This window comes from Pelmatolapia mariae, linkage group LG10_11 (genome assembly GCF_036321145.2).
Source record: "Pelmatolapia mariae isolate MD_Pm_ZW linkage group LG10_11, Pm_UMD_F_2, whole genome shotgun sequence".
NCBI classification, from domain to species: domain Eukaryota; kingdom Metazoa; phylum Chordata; class Actinopteri; order Cichliformes; family Cichlidae; genus Pelmatolapia; species Pelmatolapia mariae.
The window spans coordinates 27,277,755-27,298,845 of record NC_086236.1 but is presented as its reverse complement, the minus strand read 5'-3'; the positions used below and the strand labels follow the sequence as shown (position 1 = coordinate 27,298,845).

At 39.8% G+C, this 21,091-nt stretch overlaps 3 protein-coding genes across 4 annotated transcripts; 2 read left to right on the top strand and 1 right to left on the bottom strand.

Moving 5' to 3' along the window:
• Positions 1 to 676: 676 nt before the first annotated feature.
• Positions 677 to 3,123, top strand: znhit3 (zinc finger, HIT-type containing 3). The gene is made up of 5 exons (XM_063485743.1): positions 677 to 856; positions 1,521 to 1,552; positions 1,662 to 1,727; positions 2,190 to 2,267; positions 2,388 to 3,123. Exons 1-5 carry the CDS (start codon positions 789 to 791, stop codon positions 2,579 to 2,581), a joined length of 438 nt encoding a protein of 145 aa, XP_063341813.1. The 5' UTR covers positions 677 to 788; the 3' UTR covers positions 2,582 to 3,123.
• Positions 3,124 to 3,244: 121 nt separating this feature from the next.
• On the bottom strand, positions 3,245 to 18,202 carry LOC134636008 (unconventional myosin-XIX). 2 transcript variants are annotated; one of them, XM_063485741.1, is made up of 24 exons: positions 17,944 to 18,202; positions 16,583 to 16,730; positions 15,936 to 16,084; positions 15,559 to 15,672; positions 12,529 to 12,658; positions 12,373 to 12,442; positions 12,177 to 12,279; positions 11,966 to 12,062; positions 11,750 to 11,826; positions 11,066 to 11,156; positions 10,751 to 10,916; positions 10,454 to 10,527; positions 10,247 to 10,368; positions 9,601 to 9,714; positions 8,685 to 8,861; positions 8,443 to 8,580; positions 8,223 to 8,330; positions 8,039 to 8,109; positions 7,880 to 7,953; positions 6,524 to 6,666; positions 6,208 to 6,337; positions 5,832 to 5,917; positions 5,397 to 5,720; positions 3,245 to 5,319 (listed from the first exon to the last, which is right to left on the bottom strand). In XM_063485741.1, the coding sequence occupies exons 1-24, from the start codon at positions 18,001 to 18,003 to the stop codon at positions 5,206 to 5,208; spliced, it is 2,880 nt and encodes a 959-aa protein (XP_063341811.1). In that variant the 5' UTR covers positions 18,004 to 18,202; the 3' UTR covers positions 3,245 to 5,205. The 2 variants fall into 2 exon arrangements, with proteins under 2 accessions (XP_063341811.1, XP_063341812.1); XM_063485742.1 differs by lacking the exon at positions 3,245 to 5,319 and having other exon boundaries at positions 5,581 to 5,720; positions 6,208 to 6,362.
• A 451-nt stretch (positions 18,203 to 18,653) lies between these two features.
• pigw (phosphatidylinositol glycan anchor biosynthesis, class W) lies at positions 18,654 to 20,789 on the top strand. Its single transcript, XM_063487037.1, has 2 exons — positions 18,654 to 18,758; positions 19,143 to 20,789. The coding sequence occupies exon 2, from the start codon at positions 19,146 to 19,148 to the stop codon at positions 20,610 to 20,612; it is 1,467 nt and encodes a 488-aa protein (XP_063343107.1). The 5' UTR covers positions 18,654 to 18,758; positions 19,143 to 19,145; the 3' UTR covers positions 20,613 to 20,789.
• Positions 20,790 to 21,091: the final 302 nt, after the last annotated feature.

The following is a 21,091-nucleotide window of genomic DNA, read 5'->3' as shown; positions in this document are numbered from 1 at the left end:
ACACAACACTCTGCTGTTTTTCGGATAAAATCTCTTATCAATAGAAGTAAAACTTTTAATCTAAATAAATGTATCAATATAAATAAAAAAATATCTATACAATTCACATGCCACATTCGAAGTTCTTTCTCAAATAAGGATGTTGAAACAGGTGGTTGGTTGCTATGGAGACATCTTACCCAAAAATATACCCAAAATTAGTTTACATACGTAGGTTTCCTGTGGCGGCATGCCATCCTTTTATTATATCGCAAGTGTGTGTAGCCCAGAGTGTATATTACATGTATATCATGAATTTTTCAATGCATTTTTATGATTTGGGGATTTTACTCAGCAGACACACATCTGGCCCCATCTTTGCTTGGCTTATAAAGCACTATCTACCTGGGCCCATCAATAGCCATTACTGTAATTCAGTTCGTAGACACCAATTGCTGTTCGGATTGCGGATAAACATTTTAGTATAATGATCCAATAGTATTTGCGTGCGTGTGTGCGCGCGCAATCAAATCAGGATGTGTATCCGCAGCGGAATTTTGTTTGAGTTAGGTCTAAATATGAAACGAAGACAGATTAAAAATGGACATGAAGACGCCCGATATTTCCCGGTGTTTGGATTTTATTTTGTACTTTGTTTCTACCGGAAAGTCAAATTAATCTGTGATGCTTTTATTTTGAAGGAACAACTAAACAACCGGAATAGCGTCATTTTTTGGTGCCTACCACTCATATACCGCACGCTAACAGACTGTTTTCCCTCATAATTTATTCCTCTCCCTCAAAAGAAAATGCAATTATGCAGTGTGTGCAGCGAACGGACTCCAAAATACCGATGTCCAGCCTGCAAAATAAGATAGTAAGTAAACTTTAACTGAATGTTTGTTTGCGGGCTAACCTATAGTTAGCATTTGTTTTGCTTAGCTACGAATACCACAGATAAACTTTTGGGAACAAAGACTACAGTAGTCAGTTCTTTAATCTGATTTTTTGTAAATTAGAAAGAAAAAAAAGCTAATATAAGCAGCTTGTCTACCGAGAGAATGAAGAGGTACATTACTTTTGTGACGTTGGACTTCACTGAATAACTCGATACGTGTTACTCCGGTTAATAAAAATCAAATATTTTGTATTCACAGATTGTCATTTAACAAAATGTGTGTGCAGTTAGCCTAGCAGTAAGAAAAACATTGTTTTTATTACTGTGTACACCACATGGGACGGTAACCCACATAGGTCAAATCGTGCTAGTGCAGTTTTTCTTCTTTGTGCTGTACCGCCGGTTGACAAAAGACAAGCTGGCGACAGTGCTGCCACCTGCTGGCATGATGTTTGTCACAATCTGTGATTGGCATCGACATTACCCGCTCAGAGTTGTCATGTTCCCGTTGATTGACTCTAGAGTGTGTTTTAAGTTTGTAATAAATGAAGATGCCTGTTTAGAATAATCACATGTGAAATGTGTTAAACACTGTTGAGGACTTTGATATGCTTGATCCTTATGAGTGTTTTGGCTCTTACAGTTGTTCACTTGGCTGTTACAAAAAGCATAAAGGTAAATTATCTTGTTCTAAAATTTTCATTCACATGTTTACATGAGCTGTGGCTTTACTCCAAAGAAATGTTTCTTATCATATCAATAATTTTTTTTTTCCTGTTCGCAGATACCTGCCTTCCTGTTGACAAGCCTGCCCCTTCAAATCCTGAAACGGAGACTGCTGTGAGCACAGGTACAGTTACATTCCTCTCATCAGCACTGGGATTATATGGTCTGTTTACTAAATAAGTAATATTACAGCTGCATTTAAAAGAAACATATTTAGAGTATTACATGATTATGCCCTCATCTAAAGGGTGGTATGCTTTTTCTTGAGCACCGTTTTAGATTTCAGTCTTGTTCATTTAGTCAGAGTTGTGAACTAATACTGTATTTAGAGGTGATGATCTAAATTTATTTACAAAAAAATATTTACATTACAGTGACCACAGCACAGACACAGGTATATAATCATTTGGGGAAGATGAATTTTATGCATTTGTCATAAATATTTGGCCTAAAGTTTCCAAATAGTTTCGTTTAAGCATAGTTTCACTAAATGAAATCATGCTACAGTCTGTGACAGTACTCCTGTCTGGCATTACGAGTAAACCTAACACCTAAAAAGAATTTCCCTTCTTTGATGTCTTTGCAGAGCCTTGGAGTGTTGATGATCTTCTGCATGAAGATGACATCACTGACAAAGTTCCTCTGCAGAGGCTCCAGATGTTAGGTATTGCTCCAGCACCCCTTCTTCATTTTTTGCACTTGAAATTAAAAGCTTCGTGCAACAGCAATGGCACGTTAACACAAAGTAGTGTGTGAGAGTAACTGCTGTTTTCTTTATCTCCAGGCCAGTCAAAAGAGCTAAAGGACCTTCTCTGTAACCCTCATCTGAGGCAGTTATTGTGCTCTATAGATGGTGCAGAGCGTAAAGAGGATGCAATGAAATCAGCCATGCAGGAGCCGCTGTTTATGGAATTTTCTGATCAGTGCTTGAAAATTGTAGAAAATGATGCAAAATCAAGTGAAGATGCCAACTTGTAAAATCAAATATATTTTTATAGTGTTGTTGCTGCAGTTTGTGTTGTGACTTCAAACTACAGTATGTATATAATGTTCAAATAAAAGCCACAACTTTTTCAAACTGTAAAAATTCCCAGAGTTACCATTAACAAGACTTCACATGTAAAGACTTCAAGGGGAAAGTAATGATTGGAAATCCAAACATTTTAAAACTGACATTTATTTCAACAAAAACATTTAAACATACAAGTCAAGTTTGTATCCATGGATACCGTGGTACTACTGACAGAAACAGAAGAAAATAAGAATAAAACAGTTAAAATACACAAATTCCATATTATAACTTCTGATAATAACCTGGACACGTTTACATATCTAAGTCATGGAAATGTGTGTGGATAAAACGGAAAAAAGGAAATCTCTTGAAGTTAAAAGTGTGGAGTGAGAGGCTCCAATGATTTCTATGATTGTTGCTAATGTGTTTGTTCAAAGTTTAAATATCAAAGCTGATCGTGATAAGAAAAATCAAGTTTATCATACACAAATACTGTAGTGTAAAAAGACTTTGGTATATGTTACAGTACTGCATTGCTTTGGATGAAATTCACACAGAGTGGTTCAGTCATATTTTGCTGACGTGCATAAGACAAAGAGCAGCGATGTAAATAAACCTGGGTTCATCCTTGTTCACATCAGTGAAGTTTCTGTTATGCAGGGTGTCTACGGCTCCTTGAAAGTTCTTCAATACTCATCAATATAAACCCTTAATGTATTAGTGTGGATGTGTCTGATGTGCTTTTACTCAAGTTATTGAGAATTTCTGGCACACTATTCCACTGTTTTTGCTGCCTCAACACATTTAGATCATATTATATGAATTTAGTATTTGTACAATAATACCCTTGTTTGCCTGTTTTCATTAAAATACTGTCGACCACCAGTGGTTCCTCTCAGTTCTATGGTAGACACACCTACAGTGTCGATTTCAAAATCCTGTGTCGTGTTGTTCTCAAGTTTGTCGCGTTGACGAGGTTTTCAGACAACTTGCTCCGACCCTGAGGTCGAGGTCACTGACATACAAACTTGTCCAACATTTTTAGTAAACACACCTATGGTATCACCTTGTTCTCCAGTTATTGCATTCACAAACTTAAATGTCCGCGCTGCCTGTCTGGTCGGGTGATGACAGTACACCATCAGCCTTTTGCTGCTCAGGGGTAATAATAAAAAGGCTAATGATTAACTAATTTTAATGGTGCTTAAAAACAACTGCCTCAAAAATATAAAAATTCCCGAAGCCTCAGGCCAGCAAAGTGTAAATATGCACGACCAAGCTGTCGATTACACTGGTGGACACCCTGAAGATATCAGAGCCTGCTCATCAGTCAAGATAAAGATTCTGGGCTATTAAAATGGTGTGAGAATGAAAATTAATAAAATACATTTTACCTGCTCATGCCTGTAGACACCCTGTCGTGTAATCTTGTTGATTACATAAGAATGTGCATGCTTTTGAAGTGCAATATTCGCTTAACGTGCAATATTTGCTCGATTACCATTTTCCTCCCAGCAGCAACCACAAAACTACACAAGAATCAGAAACAGAAGACTGGAAAAATTAAGTCATAGATAAATAATCAGCCCAATAAATACATGTACAGCTCATATGTGGTTTGATCGTGGATTCTAAGAAAGGCACTTGTCTCGAGTCCTAATACTCTGATCATCTATCAGGAGACAAAAGCCTGCAGCCCTGGTATTTTTTTTTCTTTTAAAAAAGCGCCAAGATTATGCCTTAAATTTTCAGTTTTACAAAGATTTCTTTTAAAAAGAGTTAGTGTTTATCCTGCATCATCATAATCCCATCTACACCATGTGCTGTTTTCTACATGTGACAAACATGGCAAGTTCTGTAAAAGAATCCCCTAAAGTTGATTCTGTTCATCTGGACGTAGCGTTTTCAGTGGGAGAAACGTTTCGTCACTCATCCAAGTGACTTCTTCAGTCTCAGCTGACTGCAGGTTTCCCCAATCTTATAAACAGTACATTTGCATAATGACTGAAACCAGCCCACTGAAGGAACAATGGGGTTGGGAGGTCAGTTCCTTCATCATAATTATGCACATTTTCATGACCATTGATCAACAACCACTGATCAAAGCCCACTGATCAATGGACATGAGTACCATTCACAGAGAAATGTGAATGGTACTTCATTTCTTTCTGTAAAAGAAATGAAAAGAAGGGGGTACGTTATCTTAAATGCAGCTGAGGATTGTATCCACTCTCCTGACTCAGATTTGGAATTTTAGGTGATATATTTATATATATTTTGTCATCTCTGGGGCCGTAAGGCAACTGGAGGTGATTTTTAGCACTGCACCAGCTTACATAAACACTTCTGATAAATAATAATTATGCAAGGATGCAGGTTTTATAATTCTCTTCATCCCTGTAAGACAGGGTAAGACCAGTTTCGACCTTCGTTTAAAAAAAGAAAACAAAAAACAAACAAACATGGCAATTAGTGTTTTAACCTACATACACAGTGGCAGCATGAAATAATACCATGTTTTCATGTTTCATGTCAGATTATGGAGAAGCAGCTGCTTCACTGCAAGTAGCGTTTTGCACTGAGGGAGCGGTTACAGAGTTTTCTCTAGCAGGATCTCATTGAACCCCGTCACGTCGCTCTTCAGGTCCGGCTGCCTGTCAGCGTAGAGAAGCGGAGATCGCTGACAGTGCAGCTTTACGGATCCCTGTGCAGGAAACGAGAAAGAGAAGACCATCAGATGAACAAAATGAAAAAATTTCTGGAAGGTGTTTGTGTCCTCACCTTGGGCTGAGCCCTTATGGAGGCGAGTTCCTCCGTGTACTGGTTGGTCTTCACCTGGTACTCTCCCCTCCTGGATGGCAAGTTGAGGGAGGCGATGACAGACATCATCTTCTGGAAGCCTGTGGCTGTCAAAGACAAAGTCATGGACGGTGCAGAGGCTAGAGCCAGGCCCATGGGCCACCCTTGCACCGTGACGGGCTCCGGGATGGTGGAGAGCTGCACTGAGCCCCGTTCCCTGACGACAGGATTCAGTGCGGGCGCATCCTCCTCCACCAGGTCCTTTGCGTCATCAAGTTCTGCTTCAGCCAAGGATTTCAAGAGTAACTGCAAGAAGATGTAAAAAATAATAATAAAAACAAAGTTATTTACAGATTAACACAATGAAAAAGCAGTAAAACTTAACACATGAGGTTAAGCGTTCAAATAAAATCTCACCCTCCACTTCCTCCAGGTGCTCTGGATGACTCCAGCTGCTCTGTTCCATCTCCGGACCCGATTCCTGACTAGCCAGGACCGCACCGCTGCAGGCAGTTTAAAACGAGTTACTTATTCTAAAGGTTTGTTTCTCTTGCAGAACAAGAACCATAAATAAATAAATAAAGCACCAGTAATAATAGAACATCTGTATTGAACAGCTGAAGTAGTTATTTGTGATAGGCTCTGTCGTTAAAGGGATAAACAGCCTGAAAACAGAGTGTGCAGACACCGCCAGCTGGTCACCGTGAGCCCGGCAGTCAGGTCAAAGCCTGCAGAGAACCTGTGGGAACAGGGCCACAATTTGCATTACTTCACAGGCGCACTATGAGTTCACCTGCTTGGATCAAAGTAGCAGACTGGCGGTGGGTGTGTCGTCTGCGCCGCTGGTACCGTAGCCAACAGCACTGAATGGTAAAGGCGCAGTGAGACAGGATTTTCTTCCTCTGATCTTCCAGTAAATCTAGCTGTGAGACGAGTCAGGTCAGTGTGCTCAAAAAGAAAAGAAAGAAAACTGGAACATTTATACCACTAACTAAAGACTGCATGAGCAAACAAACAAAATGCAACAAAAAAATAAGAAGCTGAAGGAATTCTAAAAATAAATAAGCTTGTTTGTTTGTAATGAAACACACAGATTTTAAATGACTGACCATCACTTGCGTGAGAAAAACTTTAGTCCTCCCACAATGCACCAATGTACTGTGCTCTTCACTCAGACAGCGGTGTTTCAACGCCACACCGAGGATCTTCTCCACATGTCGCTGGGGACAAGTGTCAGCTTCCAAATCTAACACTGAAGGCAAGCACAAGTTAGATTACTATATCTTTAGTGCATCACTTAATGTTCACAGTTGTGCAGCACTCAGACTGTGAGACTGAGGTTTATCACACAGTAACAGCGTGTGAGGTTAAAAAGTGTAGCGGGTGAAGAACAGCAAGGGAGCAGGAAACACATCTGAATCAACAGCACAGCTTCCATAGCCGCTGTGCTGTGAATTCAACACCAATTTTTTATCTTTTAACATGCACACGGAGAGGAACACAGAGGAGATATGAACTTTTATAATAATACACAGCATGTTGCAGCATTCAGGTTGTGCATGCACGTGCTAAGAAGTTACAGACGTGACAGCAGCTCTGTAAGTCTGTTTAGGCATTTGTCCAACTGATGAATCACTAAGGCGAGCCTGCTTGCTTACTGGAAGCACATTGCTCAGCGGTTAGTACTGCTGCCTCACAGCAGGAGGCTCCTGGGTTCGAAAGCATTTCTTTAAACACTCTGATCCACCTTCAGATCAGTCTGTCAAAATCCAGCTATTAACGTGACCCAGTAAGATCTAAGGAACATTAATGTCTAGATCAGGTGTTATGTCATCCACAGGTGGTTCTTTTGACCTTAATAAATCCTTGCAGTCTCACACAGCATGCAGAAATAAAAAAGAAGCACTGTACACATTTACACAATTACACACTTTACATTTTATCACAATATTTATGATGTGGGCTGTGAAAAAAATGTCACTAAAACAAGTACAATTAATATTCGAGATCACAAAAATCCATCTAACGTCAACTCCATGCTCACACTGGACAAAAAGTTGGGAGATTTCCAAAACCATTTTTGACCATCATCCTTATACTTTACTAACTAAAAACTAAAAAAAAGACAGCTGAACACAGCGGTGAAGCTAAGTGTCAGTTGATACATAATAACTGAGAAAAAAATGGAGAAACATGCAAGGCAAGCTCCAACAGTCATGCATGCATTTACCTGGAAAGTTCATAATAGGTTGCAAATTTTGTTTGTTATTTTGTTTTTAATGCACCAAGTTAAAAAAGTTCCCAAGGAGAGTAGAGTACTGAGGATCATGTTTACTAAGAGGGCTACTGAAGGAAAAGCAGAATAAACCAGCAGACCTAAAGAGAGGAGATAAAATCACTATTTTCCCCAAACACGAAACATGCGAAACTGACCAGAAATGGATTCAGCCACAAGCTGTACTCACCAACACTGTGACCCCCCGACTTTATGTGTTTAGCGATCAGTGCGTAACGTTGCAGGAAGCTTTGGAAAGGAATCCTGTGCACCAAAAGACAAGAAGTCAACCAAAATCCAGCAGAACTTAAATGGTACATTAGCCTGATATAGACAAAAAAAGTTTCACCTAATTGGAAATCCAGCAGCACTAATATGGATGGTCTCCACAATCCCGCAGGCCTCTAGCTGAATGATAACCTGAAAACAAACAGCAAGGATCAAGTGAAACCTTTGTCTTTAGTTCAAACATGTCAGTGTTGTCTTTGTGGTGTTAAAACACAGATTATTAAACATGCGAGTAGACTGTCTACCTCCTCCTTTTTGAAAGTCAGTGGCTTGCACTCAGGGTTTGGCTTGATGCAGCGAGTGTAGTGAGGAGTTGTGGAGTGGAGGATTTTCATCAGGGTCTCCAGTGAGTTCTACAATGAGATATTAGCAATTACCAGTGCCAGCACTAAAGCCTCCAAACTATAAAAGAGGCTGTGACTAGCTTATATTTCCCTAATTATAAAGGCTAGAGCTGGATCCTACCTTGAACTTGGAGACCACAGTGGTTTTACCAGGCCCCTTTTTAATCTGACTCTCAGTTTCATTGTCTTTGAAGATCTGGTGAAGAAGCTGGTTGTTGGACTTTTGAAGCAGGCTAATTAGCTCTGGTGGCACTGGGTCCTAAAAATAAATACATAGATAAATGGAAATCAGTATCTAAGCAGAAGTGGAGTAAAGGAATACATATTCAGCTTATTTCTGACACAGTTGAAAGCTTTTCTCACCTTGTTTTTCTCCGCCATGCCTTCTATCTGATAGCCAACTTTGCCGGCGTAGTGGGCCACAGTGAAGTGCGGCACCTTGCTGAACTTGTCCCAGCTGATGTTAGCATTGTCACACAGCTCCTTCTCCAGACGAACTCGGAACGTTTTTGCATCCGAGGCTCGATTTAGACGACTCTCCTACAATATGTAAAAACACAAAACAAAACATGGTAACATAAATTTGCACATGCTAACACTTCCTTACACAACTATGCAGACTGATTTCTTGTGTTTTTAGGATTCAGAAAAATTGTTTTCAGGAGTTTAGGTGATTATCAAAATGAGTCACACTTCTTTTGATTTTACCCCCATACTGCCTTTCAGTGAAGACCAACCGAAAGGTTATTTAGAATGCAAAACCAAGCTAATGATTGAAGGTCTGATTTTGGTGGCTTTTTACATTCTCCTTTTTTAAAAATGTATTTTTTTAAAATTTATTTATTTATTTAGGAAATTCCATTTGTGTTTTGTGGTGTCTGTCAGACAAATAAAACCACAACAAAGGCCTCACATTTACAGACATCAAAGATATTAACAACAAAGTGTCCCAGTAACATCGCCAAAAATCAGACAGCTATGTGCAAGTGACACGTCTATCATACATATCACCTGGATTTATTCAGGTAAGCTACAAGGTATAAAAGACCTCTGGTCATGAAATGTCCACAAAGGTGGTATTCTGATGGTAGTAGGTTGTATTCACTTTGCTTATCTGGCACATTTATTCTTAAATGTCCTAGTAGTAAAAGTAGACAAGAGAAGAAATGGTGTAAAATTAAACCCAGCTTGGTAAAATGTTGAAATTTTGTTTTTTTTTCTGCTTTTTTTTGAGTCTGTACAATATTTCCTTCTGTTTGTTTCTTAATGGCCAGCATACCTCATTAAGAAGAGAGAACACACTCATGGGGCTTCCCTCTAAAAGATCGAGGCAACTTTGATTGTCTTGGTATTTGACAAAGGACCACTGCAAACCCTCTGACACATACTCCTCCTGGAAAAAGTAGTGATTAAAAAAAAAAAGAAAGAAAGAAAATTCACAAACAAGACATTTTAATCTTTTTTCAATCGCTAGAGCTTTTGTGAAAAGTAAAGAACCCCCTGAAGCCCAAGGTCAGAGGAGTACACTGCAAAAGAAGTTCAACATAGCCAGGCTTTCTTTGCATTAGCTGGTTTGACCCTTAGCAAATGCTCCCTATGAGTGCCACCTACTGTAGTCAAAGGCATTATCAGATGATGGTGATAAAAATCTATGTAGAACATAAAAAGTTAATAGTAAAATGAAATATGAAATTAATGCTGCAGGAAAAACAATATGATGATCTAGCTGCTGTTCATGTCTAATATAGCAGTTCTGAAACTTTTCTCGACATACATTTAAACATCTTATTATCCCATAGCCTAATAAAGGAGATGTTGAAATCGCTTTAGTTTGTTGACAGATTAAATCTGAAATCTGCTTGAGCACTCAAAATAGTAGCTCACTGAGAAATCTGAACAGATTACCTTCAGAGAAACAAAACTACCTGCTGAGCTCTGAGATAATGAGCCACAAAGTGCTGCTGGAGTTTCTCATTGACGTAGTTGATGCACAGCTGCTCCAGGTTATTGGTCTGAAAACATTCAAAGCCGTACACATCTAGGACTCCTGAAGATTACAGAGGAGTTCTGTGAGCTTGGCTATAGAGCTGGAAATTCATGTTCAGCACTATCTGAGAAAGTAATGCTTTTACCTATGAAGTTGCACCACGTTGATTTATCAGCACATATGCTGTTGTTGATGAATGTAACCAGCCATTCAAATAACCTGGTGGGAAAAGTCACACACTTATTTTCAAGCATGGAGATGCTATAATGATTATAAACAGACAATATTCTTGTTTACTGTAAACAGAAAACGGCATGACGGTTTAACATTTAAGTCTTTGACGACAGCAGTCTTCCACAAACATGTTCCCGCATCATCATCCATTCTAGCAACAGTTTATTGCACTCTGAGAAGTTGTTGATGGTCAAATGGAGATTCTTACTGGGCGTAAATGACTTTGGCTAGACAGTCTCTCCTCACACTGCACTCTGCCTGAGAGCACGGCTTGAGCACGCTTTGCTTCCCCGCCTTCAGAGTCCTTACTCTTAAACATGTTTGAAGCTCCTCAGCAGGAACACACAGCAGCTCAGCAGCCCTCTGCAAGAAGTCTAAAGGCAGGAGACAGGTGTGGTGATGTCATGGAACTTATTACTCAATCCAACAAAAAAACATGGAAATGTAACTACCATATATACCTAACCATTCATTATCTGGAAATGTTTTATAACAAATGTCAAAGCAAAACAATATCCAGTACCTTTAGATTTTGCATCAAGGTGACAAGGTTGTGATTCATCTGCTGAAGAGGAGAAGCTGACATTTCCCAACTGGAGAATTCCTGCTAATATCTGTAATGTGTTACAACAACAGAGAGAGGGAAGAAAAAAAAAAACTGCACATAAACCACTGAAAGTTAAAGAGCTGAGATAACATGTTATCCCCACCACCCACGAGACCCTACCCCCAAAGTCCTACAGCAGATTTACCCAGACTGACTCAGTGGACTGGCTTGAAAACTTTCTAATGGTCCAAAAGTTAACCTGAGAGGAAGTATTAGAAACTCAGATTTTGCTTTAGAATCTCCATCTGTAGACAAGCACTTCTTAATTATAGTACAGCAAGATTATATGACCGTGGCTAAGGGATGCAAACCCCAGACCACCCTCTGAGAAGCACTTAGAGCCCACTATAACGTAAGAAGTAGTAAGGAAGTGTTTATTAAAAATGCATCACATAATACCTGTCAACAACTTTTACTCTGAGGTAGAAGATCTAACAGCACTTGTTACTTGAATAATGCATTTTGGTCTGTGGCCTTCATCGAGAGCTACATTACAGACTGCACTTTAAATAACATTTTAAAACGTCCAGTACATCTACCCACCAATCCAATCAACAGTGTGAATGCAAAGAATGCAGAGTAGAGGATATCCTTTCTTACCCTAAATATTTCTCCTTGCCTTTCTGCATTGATGCCCAGATGAACCATTGCTTCCACTGTCTCATGGAAACAATCCTCTATTAAAAAAAATATATATATATATATATAAAAAGCTGTTACTAAAAAAAACAAAAATGACCTGGGTCTAAAAATGAAATAAAATGTAAAAATGAGTGTAGACATGTGCCTTAATACACATAAAAAAGGGACACCAACCCTCAATTGTTTTCTCAGAATTTGGCAGCCAAACAAAACTTTGGCCATGTGACATCTTCCACTCTTTCCGCTGTTCATCTGTGGCCCCTTTCATCATCTGAAACATTAAATCGCTCGCTGTTCAGCTGTTCATGTATGTTAATACTGAAAAGAATTACTACATATCTGGAGTGAAATATCTCTGAGCTGTAGCACAGGTCTGTTCACTCGCCTGGTAAAAAATGTGGAAGTTTCTTTCATTAGCTGGTTGGCAGGCCACCCTGGTCTTCTCCAGTAAATATGTCTGTACAGACGCCCCAACTAAGAGCTGACACCTTCAAATAAAAACGACACGTTGACCGCAAATGTGGGAAAGTAAGAGAGAACACTATGCAGACGATGCCACCTCAAGTAACGTTTGTAAATACCTGTCCAACTGTAGCTGAATGTACTTTCCGAAGCGACTGCTGTTGTTGTTCCAGACCGTGCAGGCATTGCCTAAACGAAACATACGCTGATGATGATGAGCGACTGTTTACGGGATTCAGTTTTCACATTAACAGAAATACCTCTGTTTCTCTTACCAAAAGCTTCCATTACAGGGTTGGAGTCCAGCACTCTCCTCTCGATCCTCTCCACTGTGTCCTGATTCTTCACCACCGAGACGGACGCCACTGTGGCATAGTACTTCATCAAGCACCGAGATGTCCATGTCTACAAAGAAACAAATCATTAAGAGACAAGCAGAGTTTTTTTAAGCATATATTAAAATGTGACAAAAAAGCAACTTTGGGCATGGTGGAAAGAGAATCTAAAAATAATTTTAAAACAATAGTAATAAAAATCTGTGATAGGAAAGAATGAATGAGATGTTTATCCCAGCCAAACTACTGCAGATACCGGCATACGACTTGCTGTGGGATGGTGAATTTGGGTTGTCTAGACTATAGCATGTATGATGAACTGCAGTAAACAAGGAGCAATATTTTGGGGGCATTAATCAAAACAGACAGATGTCAGATTACTAAGAGCCAGATCTAATAAACAGGGTAAAAACTGTGTCATGTTGCAGTAGCAAAAAATGTGCTCATGGGAGTGAAAAGTTCTGTGGGTGACCTAACAATATGCTAAGCTGCCACTCTGTTATTGATGATGTTACTTTGACACAGGGGTGGGCAATCTCAGTCCACGAGGGCCGGTGTCCCTGCAGGTTTTAGATGTGTCCTCAAACCAACACAGCTGATTTAAATGGCTAAATTAGCTCCTCAACATGTCCTGAAGTTCTCCAGAGGCCTGGTAACGAACTAATCATGTGATTCAGGTGTGTTGACCCAAGGTGAGATCTAAAACCTGCAGGGACACCGGCCCTCGTGGACTGAGATTGCCCACCCCTGCTTTGACACCATTTTTTTCTATTCTCCAGGCTGTGTGAGGCTGTGGGTGGGGAACTCCAGGCCTCAAGGGCTGGTGTCCTTCAGGTTTTAGATATCACCCTGGGTCAACACACCTGAATCAAATGATTAGTTGCCAGGCCTCTGGAGAACTTCAAGACATGTTGAGGAGGTAATTTAGCCATTTAAATCAGCTATGTTGGATCAAGGACACATCTAAAACCTGCAGGACACCGGCCCTTGAGACCTGGAGTTCCCCCACCCCTGCTCTAAAGTAAGCTCAGTTCAGTAAAACTCCACTCTGCCACATTAAAAAATCCGGATTACTCTATAGCAGAAATATGTGTTACACAGTTATAGGACAGACTTCTACCAGTCTGTGGTAGCAAGTGCCATTGTCTGCTAGCAGGATAGGATCAGTCCCAGAGAGGCCAGCATGATCAACAAACTGATTCACAAGGCTGGAAGCATTGTTGGCCAGAATCTGAAGGTGATTGAGTAAGTGAGGGATAAGAGAACAAACTAATCTGCATCACGGACAATTAATCACACACTGCTGAGGCAGCAGGGCTCCTTTTCCCTCAGACCAATTCAACCTCGCTGCCATAAAGAATGCTTCAGCATGTCATTTCTACCGTTTCCTGTGAAACTGTGTCATAACTCTTCTTTCTTTTCCTTCCATGACAGGTGAACACATCGGTCAGGCATGAGACTACACACACATATTTCTGCATCACACATTGTTGCAGCACTTTCTTAGATTTAAAGTGTACATATTTATGAATGCTATTTGCACTACTCTATTGAACAATTTCAGTCTCACTTTTTATTCTTCTTCAACTTAAACACATTTTTCTTTTGTTTTTGTTGTTGTGTATATAAAAATTATTTGCTCTCTCACAGTATAAGGCCCTCACTATGCGCCCGTGGCTCTTTCACCTTTACTATGTTGTTTATTTATTGTAGACTGTACCGTTTTTCTTCTTTATCCTGCCACTGTAACACAATCATTTCCCTTGTGGGATCTATAAAGGATCCATCTATTTTTTTTATTTTGTCTTAATGACAAACTCCTTCCAATAATCTTTGTCCCCTCATTCCAAAAACCACATATGTGTGATTCATTGAAATATTCTCCTCCCAGAATTTTGTGCTCTGAAAAGGAAACTCTTACACTCATTTGGAATAAGGCCAGCTGCAAAGGTTCTTGTGTCTACACCTTTCAGTCTCAAAACTAACACTGCACCTCTTTAGTAAATCCCAACAGCAGCTTTTAAAACATCAAAAGAGGGTTTTGCCACTAAATCTGGCTCTTAGTGTCTAATCAGGTTAGTCCATATACAGTAAACTGGCTCATACTCCCACTTGAGCAGTCAATTTTTAATGGTACTGTTTAACCCAGTTTTCAAAAAAGTTGCTAAGCTAAGTAAAATATAAATAAAAACAATGTCTCTTTCTAGTAAGATTTGACTGGACAGTTTTCCATTTCACCTCAGTCCTTCTTAAACAAGCTCAGGCCAAAACAAGGTGGTGTCATTGCTCAATATTATTTACATAACATTACAGGTTTTTTTGCACTGTACAATCTTAATTGGTATTTGTGGAAGCAACAATGAACTGTGCTCACTGTTAAAGGATTTTAGAAGTGTATGCAGTGATTTCCACCACACAACTGTGTCTGTTTTTAATGCAGGTTTTAATACCTGAGGGCCTGAATAGGATGGCTTTGACACTGGTTTTTATAGTTGCCCCTTGCGTAGTGATTTCACTTCATTCAATTTTATGATGAGAAACATCATTCTGAACTCAAAGTCTTCAGAAAGACTTAGCCTCTTTGGGGTGCTTTCAATATTTTAAAATACCAATTATGTTAATAATCTGTTACCAGCTGATCTAATTTAACATTCAGTATTTTTTGGCATCACACCACATTTCCAGACTGTCATTGCCCTTGTCCCAACATGCTGCAGATATCAAATTCAAATGAGCATATCATTTGCACAAAACAATCACATTTGCCATTTTAACATATGACAGCTTGTCATTGTACTATTTTCAGTTAACTATCGTCTATTAATGATTTGCAATTCAAATCATGCAAAGTGCTTCTGTTTTGGACAAACCGTTGCAAAAAGTAACAACTAAGCTGACATTCTGGTTCATTATTCAGTGTAGCGGGGTTAGCTTGCACTTTAAGCTTAATGCTGCATGTGACTGGTTTACCTTTCCAGCACCACTCTCACCACTGACCACCAAGGACTGGTTCACCAGCTCCAGCTGGCCCTGAACATTCCTGTAGGCTTCTTCTGCCACAATAAAGATATGCGGCTTGAAGTCCTGCAGGCAAAAATGTCCAGATTTATTAAATGTATGGTCATACTTACTGCATGCAGAGCGCCCAATAGCTTAAAGACCTCCCAGATGTTAATAAAAGCAGTACTTTTGAGTTTCACTGAGTAGGTCTGCATCATTGGATGGTTTGAAACACTCACTGATGGCACCACTATTCATCTTCTCCCATTATAGCACAAATCTACAGAAATATATATCTACATATGCTAGCCAAATAAAAAAAACAAATGGGAGACTGCTTGAAATACCTGGGGCTGACGAGCATAATGATACTCCTTCATCACATCCAGAGAGTAGAGGTCTGGAATGGGCTGGAAGGGGTTAAGAGCCACCAAGGTGCAGCCAGCATGGGTGTAAAACACCTTCATGCTGTACCTGGCCTGCAGGCATTTCAGCACTGCCAGGGAAAGAACAAATATCATCAGACATTAAGTGGGAAAATTTGCATTGTTACAAATGTTTACAGACGCACCTACACAATGTTTTAAAAATAATAATCTGTACTGTAATGTAGTTTCCTCAAGGTTTTTTTTGACATATGATCTATAAAATAGATCAGTATGACTACACTTATATATCAAAACTTGCTTAGATAAAAAGAATGAAAACGTAAGCAAAGGTGTAATGAAAAGGCTAACGGTATAACACTGCATCAGCAGTCAATCACACATTAACATTTTATCAACCATGCAGATTTTATCTTGATGTGGACAAATAATACACTGCCAGCACTGCAGATCAAGATTAAAGTGCCATACAGTGGAAAACACTGCCTAAACTCAAGTTTAGTTAAGTCATTTAAATAGGTCAACCAGCAGGCACAAGCATGCCCTATTACATCATTGTATTTACATTATTAAGTGATTTAAAAGATAGGGACATTAGAGATGGATACCTGTCGCTGGGGTCACTGGGTTGACTTTGGTGAGGTCATCGTAAGTGTGAAGTTGGTCTTCATCAATGAGGAAGGCCTGAATTTCTCCCTCCAGTGAATCATTAAGGGAGAGCTGAGGAGGATGGACTTTCTGAATTAATCCCTTCACCTGAGATAAAACATGAGACATGGGAAACATGAGAAAGCATACATTTGAACTATGCTGAAATATTACTTAACATCTCAAGTTAAGTAAATGCCAAAGGTATGTAAAATGGTTAGTCATTACCACATGCGGAGTAAAGTGAAAGATAATAAACAAAATAAAGGAAAACACTTATTTTATCTATGAATATGGTTCAATTTTAGAGAACTAAAGGAAGCTAGGGATATTAAATATATTATTGTTCTATTTAATCATACAATCACATCACCTTGACAACTAGGTCTCCACTTTATCTTGCCATTAACTCAAGGCATGGGCCTGCAGGCTGTCTGACTGCTGTCAACAGTCTGAGGTGTGTACAGACAGCTTTAATCCAACAGCAGGTAGCCTACATCCCATCATTCTGCAAGGCTACTTTTAAACCACGTAAATAATGGCATTAATTTAATGCCCATTACTAGACGACTAATTCCCTGGGCACATTGACTCATAGCAGGTAGCCTACATGAAATCGCTGTTAGAGCAATGTTTGTCTTATTCAGCTAGTTAACCTATAAAATATAATTACAAACATAACATATAGGAAGACAAAGTAATTTTTCTAGTTTTCCATTACCTGTGAGAAACTCCAGACCTTGGCTGTCGCGCTCATGCCAAACGCCATTCAATAATTTGCCAATTTAGCGAATGATGTTTATATACATTACATACTTGCAACCTAGCAACTACCTCCATGTAAAGCATAGTGTACAAACAACGAGCCACTGACCGGCCCAGGGCATCGCACTCTGAAATATACTTAACACGTTCAAAAATGGCACAAAACACGTCTATTTGACCATCTCGAGTCACGTTCCCCGGTGCTACCATACTTTTGTGTTATTAATGTCAACAACAAAAAAATGCGCAGCTATTCTTCTATAAATGTGGCTTCGTTTATGTCTTACACTGCATGCACTATTTTCATCTTCATCATCATAAACGCTGCATAACGGAAATGTTATTGAGTCTCAGGTATGTATGTATTAATAAAATACTCCAAAGAGAGTCCAAATTAGATCCAACCAAATTGAGGACAGATACAGCCTCATTAATGTTCTCCTAGTCAAGTTACCTTTAATCATATTATTTATTTATTTATTTAATTTACAAACCAAAAAGGCAAATCTCGTAAACAGAAAAACTGTGGACAGGTCATACTCATGCTCCAACTCACCGTTGCTCCTCCATTTCTATATCCTTCTCTAACGTCACGTCGGTCGTCCACAGAGCTCATTGATTGACCGCTACCCTCGTGTCTCTCTTAAAAGTAAGCCGAAACACTACTTTGACAAAAAGCGTTGGTTTGTACTGATTAAGTTGGTCTTTTATTCTAATTCTCAGACCTAAAATTTATTTCCATTACTGTAAAAAATTCCTTAAGGACAACCTTCGGCTAGCCTGCTGTCCCGCTTGTCTGTCTGACCGCCTTGCTCCCGAACTCCCAAACCACGCATTTATTCCCGCCCTCTTCCTGTTGATTCACGGACCCAGATGTACCTGTGATCCAGCACCGGCTGGGATTTCTATGAGGGACATGTTTCCCTAAAACTGGGACATTTATGACCTAGCAAGATTAACTTTTTAATGACCAGCTAATTAGATGTTATAATTGTTATAATAGTTTTCTTGTTACGTCCTCCAATATGCTTCCACAATAAGGGCCCAATAATTACTTATTTGCTGTCCATGATGCTAAGCCTCTTTGGTGGTGAAATCTAAAATCTTACAAATAGTAAGTAAATACCTTTTTTCAGTCGTTTAATTCAACATGCACAAAAAATATTTGCGCCGTTATCATTGGAAGTTGACAGAAATCCGAGTTCCCCTGAATGCGTCAAGAGAACCAATACGGAAATGAGCGAAGGCATTCTCTGTAGGTGCAGACATCATGGTTGGGTTAGTCTCCTGGCTTTCAGCAGTTGTAATAAGAAATGCTGTAAAACCGGTATATCTGTAAGCTATTTCCAGTCCGCAACAGACAAACCTTGGGTAAGTTCTTATAAACTGTAAATAATCTTTGTAGCGTGTAAAGGACGTAGAGCAGGCGAGAGAAATGAATTGATATCCCGCACTGAGTAAGCACTGGTGAAATTATGTTTGTAAGTTCAAATTGAAATTCATATCAAGCTGATGATCTACGTACATTGTTCTTCCCAGTACTTCGCTAAAAGTCAGTGTCTACTAATAAAGGCTGCTTCGCCTGTATGTCCGTGACACCTCTGGACACGCTCAGCTTTTATTCAGAAAGTCTATCCTTGTCCCAGCAAAATCAACACATGATGCTTTAATCTTCCACTGTCTGTGTTGCGTATTCAATGATTTTACCAGTAATTTTCTTTCAGCTTCTAAAGTAATGAATTCAAATGTGTGCAGGCCATGGCTCAGAGGGAACTGAAGGAGGCATTTGTCAGCAATCTCAATGGGACCAGCCTGGAGGAGGTGGCCCTGGGCTCGTTCCTCTCCCCAGTGTGTGTTGTCAACAGAGGGCTCTTTTTGATACTTTACTATCAAGCCAAAGGGAACCTGCCACTACCACACCCTCTGTTTTCTCACCTGCTTGTAGACCTCTGTGCTCTCATTGTACCCCTCGTCCTGTCGTGCACTGTTCTGAGCAGCGTTCTCCACCAGGTCGCCGTGAGCCTGACCTTTTTTTCTGCTTGTGTGTTCTGCTACATCTGCCGTGGGTGCCCGAAGAACACTGTCAGCGCCTTTCTGCAGAGTCACGTTGAATTCAACCAGGTTCCCTTTGTGACTCTCTTCAGGGTGTTTGTAAATGTGAAAACAGCCATCAGCATTCTGGCCGTAGACTTCAGTGTCTTCCCAAGACGATATGCTAAAACGGAAACCTATGGCACAGGGGTTATGGACTTCGGAGTTGGAGCGTTTATCTTCGCAAATGCCCTGGTGTGCCCTGAAGCACGGAGGAGGAACATCTCAGGGTCCAAAATGAGTCATGTTGCAAAGCAGCTCCTGTCTGTCTGGCCCCTGGTTGCTCTTGGCATGGGGAGGCTAGTGAGTGTCAAAATGACCAGCTACCACGAGCACGTGACAGAATACGGCGTCCACTGGAATTTCTTCTTCACACTAGCCATCGTCAGAGTTGTGGCCTCTGTGCTTTTAGTTGTTTTACCAACCAGTCTGCTGTGGATCTTTGCCCTTCTGATCAGCGGATTTTATCAGTTCACTCTGGAGACTTCAGGGCTCAAAGCTTTTATCATCCACAATAGTGACAGAGAAAAGGACTTTCTGCACGCTAACAAAGAGGGCCTGTTCTCTATATTTGGCTATGTGGCCATCTACCTTTCAGGAGTTCAGATTGGACTTTATGTGATGCAGCCACGAGCCAATGTTAGAGAGTGGCTCAGAACACTCGTTAGCCTCTTGTTGGGAAGTTTTGCCCTGTATGCTGCTTTGCACGCATGTCAGACGCTTGTGGAACCAGTCTCTCGCCGCTTGGCCAATTTCCCTTTCTGCCTCTGGAGTGTCGCACAGTCCTTGTTTTTCCTGTCCTGCCTCGGTTTGGTTGATATCATTCTGTTGTTCTCTAAAAGAGCATCCGGCTGTCACTTTGTACCTTCGTCATGGAATTTGTACAAAAAGCACTATGATGGTGACAAAAAGAGCAGTGAAATAGGGAGACTGTGCCTCGTTCAAGCTGTCAGCAGGAATCAGCTGCTGTTTTTCTTGCTTGCCAATGTCATGACAGGATTGACCAACTCAGTTGTGGACACGATTAGTTGTAGCACTTTTTTTTCACTGTGTATTTTGCTGCTGTACATGTTCATAAATTGTTTTGTGATATATGTATTACATTTCTATGGAATAACAGTCAAATTCTGGTAATTCTGTGCACTGAAAAGGATTTGTGTTATTTTAAAGGTTGTTTAAATGTCTGTTACTGCTGGAGTGACAGACGTTGAAAGTCCGGACAACTGACATTTAAAAGATTACATGCTGAAAATAATCTTATGCAGAATATTTTTATGCAAATATCTTTTTATATGTATATGGGTGAATAAATGAGGACATGAACTACGATATTCAGTGAGGCTCAGTTATTTTGCATTTGTATGCATTTTTCTAAACATGTAATCTGTTGCTGGTAGATTCTGCATTCCACTCACAGTGAGTGACATTAAACTGAAGATGAAGAAGGACTTTGTTACAGTTATGCCCATACATATTACGCATTCAGGTTTAAAAAAATTATTTTAGTTGAATACCACAGTAAAGTAATGATTTAAACACTCGCTTAACAAGTAAAAGATTTCCAGTTCAGTCCTGGGATTGGACAAAAAAATCCTTTGAGGGTTGTTTCAGGA

Bases quoted from the DNA above. Each gene is read 5' to 3' on its own strand.
- znhit3 (XM_063485743.1), top strand. From the start codon at position 789: ATGCAATTATGCAGTGTGTGCAGCGAACGGACTCCAAAATACCGATGT. The intron at 857-1,520 runs GTAAGTAAACTT...TGGCTCTTACAG, and splicing joins CCAGCCTGCAAAATAAGATA to TTGTTCACTTGGCTGTTACA. The intron at 2,268-2,387 runs GTATTGCTCCAG...CTTTATCTCCAG, and splicing joins GCAGAGGCTCCAGATGTTAG to GCCAGTCAAAAGAGCTAAAG.
- LOC134636008 (XM_063485741.1), bottom strand. From the start codon at position 18,003: ATGAGCTCTGTGGACGACCGACGTGACGTTAGAGAAGGATATAGAAAT. The intron at 12,063-12,176 runs GCGAGTGAACAG...TTAATGTTTCAG, and splicing joins ACTTCCACATTTTTTACCAG to ATGATGAAAGGGGCCACAGA. The intron at 5,320-5,396 runs GTGAGGACACAA...TTTCCTGCACAG, and splicing joins CCATAAGGGCTCAGCCCAAG to GGATCCGTAAAGCTGCACTG.
- pigw (XM_063487037.1), top strand. From the start codon at position 19,146: ATGGCTCAGAGGGAACTGAAGGAGGCATTTGTCAGCAATCTCAATGGG.